This window comes from Alosa sapidissima, chromosome 21 (assembly GCF_018492685.1).
Source record: "Alosa sapidissima isolate fAloSap1 chromosome 21, fAloSap1.pri, whole genome shotgun sequence".
Taxonomy (NCBI): Eukaryota; Metazoa; Chordata; class Actinopteri; order Clupeiformes; family Clupeidae; genus Alosa; species Alosa sapidissima.
The window spans coordinates 4,174,557-4,179,556 of NC_055977.1; the positions used below are offsets into that span (position 1 = coordinate 4,174,557).

General features: G+C 46.2%; 1 protein-coding gene across 1 annotated transcript in view; it reads left to right on the forward strand.

Annotated features, from left to right (window-relative positions):
• Positions 1-631: 631 nt before the first annotated feature.
• The window catches only part of LOC121696126 (CUB and sushi domain-containing protein 2-like), a 20,954-nt gene continuing 16,585 nt past the window's right edge, over positions 632-5,000 (forward strand). The window contains exon 1 of the mRNA XM_042077455.1: positions 632-1,383. Coding sequence (XP_041933389.1) covers positions 1,200-1,383 — 184 coding nt within the window. The 5' untranslated portion in view covers positions 632-1,199. The remainder of the gene's footprint in view (positions 1,384-5,000) is intronic.

Sequence of the window (5,000 nt, forward strand, 5' to 3'; positions counted from 1 at the left end):
AATACATAGAATAGAGAGCCCAAAAGACAGACACATTACATTAGCGGGATTGTTTTATGACTGAAGGCATAGTAAAACTAATTATCTGTTTTATGCAAAAATGGAAATGGCATTAAAATTCACTGCCATGGGTTCCGAACAGTTAGTCGCCGTATTTTACGTGGAGCGGGCAAGAGGTGAATCACGACTGTTTGCGCAACAGCCAATCAGATGAGAGGGCAGGTGGCCATTTCTCTGTAACAAGCTCAGAGCTTAATTAATTAACCTATAACACATTTCTTTCTCTGCTCTGCTTTTTGTGTTCTCCTTTCGTGTGAAATTAAATGTAGCCTATGCAATGTACAGTACAGTATGATGACAGTAAGTTGCCATTTGAGATTACACCATCGCTCCGTTGTGTAGCCTTAGATTTTTAAAACATATAATAATAATAATAATAATAATAATAATAATAGTCTAAATAATAATGAAAATCGTTTCTTTAGAATGAGACATCACTGTATGACGCCTCGTTGTTTGGTTGATCACCAATGAGGGAGGGAGAGAGCGAGAGAGAGAGAGAGGGAGAGGGAGACGCAGAGATTGGATTCTGCAGTCAGTAGTCAGACTCCAAGCGTCGGTTGGAGAAGAAGCCTAGCCTACGCTGTAGAGAGGTAGAGACTATGGAGATACATCGATTATTTTCTCACAACCGAATTAATCAGACAGGCAAGAAGGCAATAAACTTTTGAGAGGGGGCGTTCCTCGCATCCGTCCGTTTCCCCCCTCGTTCACCTCTTATCGCCTTTACTTGTTCGCAGAGAGGGCGAAAGGTGGTTTCTCGGCAGTGGCGATACTCTCATTAATTGGAAATAAAACGCGCACACACACGGAGCCCCGCGCGGAGGCAGCAGAAGGTGTATTTGCGCGCTCCATCTTGCCCCCGCTTTTCTCATCGGCGTCTTGGGAGTTGATGAAGGATTTTATGAGCATTCCAGCTGTGTGGTACTCAGCGCGACGCATTTATTCTTGGGCTCTGTTTTTCTCTCTTTTGGTGTGAAATCTTCCATTAAAATTCGCTAACCCCGCGGTTCGCATGAAATGGTTCAGTCCAGCTGCAGAAGCCGAGTCTCGATGCATTGGGATTTTTCTCAGCCCCGACACGAAGTGAATCTTCCATTTAATACCATCTGATAACGTGCCTGCCAAAATATCCTGCCATGTGCTCGGCTTTGAATTCTGACGGAACGGGACTTGTACGGACCGAGTACCGATGTAGACACAGCGGAGCGAGAAGACCGGACGGAGTGCGGATTTTTGCGCTAATGAAGGTGGGATCACAGGCGCATTATTGGAGCCGGGTTCTGTTCTTGTACATGGGGCTACTGGCTGCTACGGTTAAGGGTAAGTTTGCCATTCCGCTGTTTGCTTACGGAGTAGTGCGCTCCCGTCCTTTGCGTTCACAAGTATGTGGGGCTTCCCGTTATTCTCACAGAAACGTCACTTCTCTGGTCAGACACGTTTCTGTAGCATTTCTATGTCTTATAACAGCTAAGGACATTTGTGACACTTGTTTTTACAGCGATATCTTCCCCATCGCTAAAATGTCTTTACCTTGCCCAATCACTTTTGTGATTTCAGTGCATTGAGTTAAGATGACAAGTGGCATAAGCAGGGATGAGCTACTAGGGAATATAGGGGATCCATACCGGCATAGGATACGCAAAGGTGGGCATGAAGCCGAGACCCGTCTCTGTACACATGCGATGGGTCTGTTCTGTGAAACATGCAATCCTTCCCCTGAGCTCAGTCGGTTCCTCAAATCGCAAATGCAGTCCCGCGCATTTGTTTTCCTAATTATCTGTCCAAACACGTCCATTTCCCCCGTGCACACTCCAATCTCCGTAACCGATAGTCTACCTAGTCACCTTCATCCAGGGTCTAACAAGAAACTTAAAGTGTGTGATTAGATTTGACTGGAAGAGCTTGCAGCAACGAGTTGAAAAAAAAGTGTTTTGGAGCTAATTCTTTCTCTCACTCTGTACATGTGTGTGTTTGTGTGTGTGTGTGTGTGTGTGTGTGTGTGTGTGTGTGGGAGAGAGAGAGAGAGAGAGAGAGAGAGAGAGAGGAGAGAGAGTGAGTGAGTGTGTGTGTGTGTGTGTGTGTGTGTGTGTGTGTATGTGTGTTAGAAAGATAATAAGGGAGAGAGAGATCGTGGGTTCTGTCAAGTGTGTCTGTGCCGCCTGTGTGTGTGTGTGTGTGTGCGTGTGTGTGTGCGTGTACTCGCGCCATGAGTTGGGGGTGGGGTGGGGGTGAATTTGGAACGATAATGATGATGATGAAGGTAATGGTGGTGGTCGTGGTATAGTTGTTTTCGGGGTTGGATATGTTGGTGGTGCACGGGCGCCTTCATGAGTTGCATAGCTCCCCATCACGAGAAAATTGGTTCCAGTGCCCAGGGAAATAATGTGGGTAACTTACATGTTTGCTGACGGTTTGAAAAGATCAACAGATTATTCAAGCCCTTTCGTCTAAATAGGCTCCCCCACAGTGCTCCAACAGCTTCTCAAGCTTAATGATATTAAAACGAGAGAGAGACAGTGGGGGGGATTGACACTTGTCTCAAACATTTTTTTTCAATGGTTCAAGAAGGTAAAATCAAGTTGGGCGTTATCCTGTCAGAGGATGATTTTGAAGAGAAGGCATTTTCCCAGCGCCCAGAAATTCTGCGGGTCATTTGATGCAAACGGTGTCCTGTTTAATTCGGCTGGCAGGCACCGATTGCTTTAACGCGCACAATGTGAAAACATGACGCCAAGCTAATAGCATCAATGCCATTTCTGTTACAACGTCTGGCCCCGATATCGTGTAGTGATAGTGGATTCCAGTGAGTAGACGAAAGTGTTGCATAAACCGCCTTTTGTGTTGCCAGCACAGCGGCAGAGCTGAGGCTTTTGAACTCGTTCACGAATCTTCTTCATTCCCAGGCAGTTTCCCAGACTTCCCATTGAGCGGCACCAGAGATTCACAGTAGCTCCGCGGACAAGCTCGCAGCTGCGGATCGGTACTTTTCTTGGTCAAACGTCTCTAAGTCGGTGGTACTGACGCCCAGTAGTAGATCTTGAGTATCGGGCTTCAAGGTTTTAGATTTAACACGGCTATTTCGTTGGGAAGTAGTTGAATTAGCACCTAGTGCTGATTGTGATCACATTCGGACTCTTCGTTGCCACTACACACCCTACAGATTTTTCGGTTTCTAACCGGATTATTTGCAATGATTGTTCTCCTATCGAAGTTACTTAAAGGTCTATAACCCATGTAGGTTTTTATTTATTTATTTATTTATTTATTTATTTATTTATTTATTTATTTATAATAAAACACTTAATGAATTCAGTCAATGTTGTGCAATATACAGATTAAATATACAGGGGCAAAAATCCCTTGTGTGTTTTGAAGTGGCAATTTTGTGAATTCTCCCCGCCATCTTGCCTGGGATTGCTTTTACGTTCCTTTACAAATCATTAGAATGAGTGTTCCGAATCCACAATCCCCAGTGTTGCGGGCGCAAGAAAGGCGGCCCTCGTGTTCATCATCCTGAGCGGTTAATCATTCATGCGGTGTATTTTAACATTACACGAACAGCAGGAACGCGGTGTCAGTGTGTGTGTCTCTCCATGATGTAACCGGGTGTAACATTCCGTTACCCACACGCGCCGGTGGGAAGGCAGGCAGGCGAAGCTTTTGATCATATTACAGAATGATTGTTTAGGGATTCAGATGCAAAGTAGATCCATGATTTGTCAGAACAACATGTGGAATCTCCCACTGAGACTTCGATGCTTTCTTGAAACAATATTTGGCTATCGTTGGATCTGGGAAATATAGACTCTAGTCACATTGGTATTTTGGTGTAGGTTATGTGCCAGTCACTTGTTAGAGATTGCCAAAATCGCCCACAGACAGGTAGCCTATTGTCCGAGCAACAGGTAGCCGACTAAATTATATGCAGCCATCCATATTTCATGTCACGGTTAGGCCATGGTGACAGACATGAAACCATTGATTGCGCATTTTAAATGTGGACTTGTGATAGCATTTGACGTTTGCATCAGGAGGATTGCATTTCATCTACTCACACAGATGCGTGCGGCTTTTATTTTAGCCCCACGCGCCATCCTCTTTTCAGCACCACGGACAGCGGCCTGGGCTCCTGCCGGCGGTGTGACGGCAAAACACTCGGCTGCAGTTTATTTGGGATCAAGGACGGTTCTCCTCGCGCGCTGTGTATGCGGGCCGCGCAGCTGCAGGGCGAATCACACTCCCTTGGTCTCAAAAGAGCTCCGCCGAGCCCGACGTTTCGCTGTGCTGTGGCAGTGGCGCAGTGTGTGTTGCGATGTCGGGAACATTTCCCATTCCGCCTGTTTGCGCTATTGATCCGCTTTCACTGTATTCCCTCTCCGTCACGCTATTCCACTGTATTCCCTCTCCTCCACTGTATTCCCTCTCCTCCACACTATTCCACTGGATTCCCTCTCCTCCACACTATTCCACTGTATTCCCTCTCCTCCACGCTATTTCCAAATGGCCGAGTAAAACTAACAGCGACGCTTCCCTATGCTTGCTCGTAGCCTATGTCGTTAGGAAAGAGATACTCAGTCAGAATATGTTTTTTTTTCCAGCCCCATAGGGCCATGGTGAAATGAGAAACCAGAAAGCAGGCCATATGCATGCAGATAGCAGAAAATGGTTTGTAGCCCTTGAGGTGTGAAGTTTGCCACATTAAGAGTGAATGTGGGCGTTAGCCACCCTTGTCAACACAGTGAAGTGTTGATCTGGTTTTGACATTGTGCTTAAGTGAAAATCGCCATGTGAAGCCAAGCGATCAAGCCATGCAACCCACACAGTGTTTGCTTTCCCCTCCACCCGCACTAAGACATTTTCACTTTTCACATCATCATCCGTTCACACCTCCCCAGATGGTGGCTTGGCTGGGACTCGCCTTTGGTGGGGCATGAACT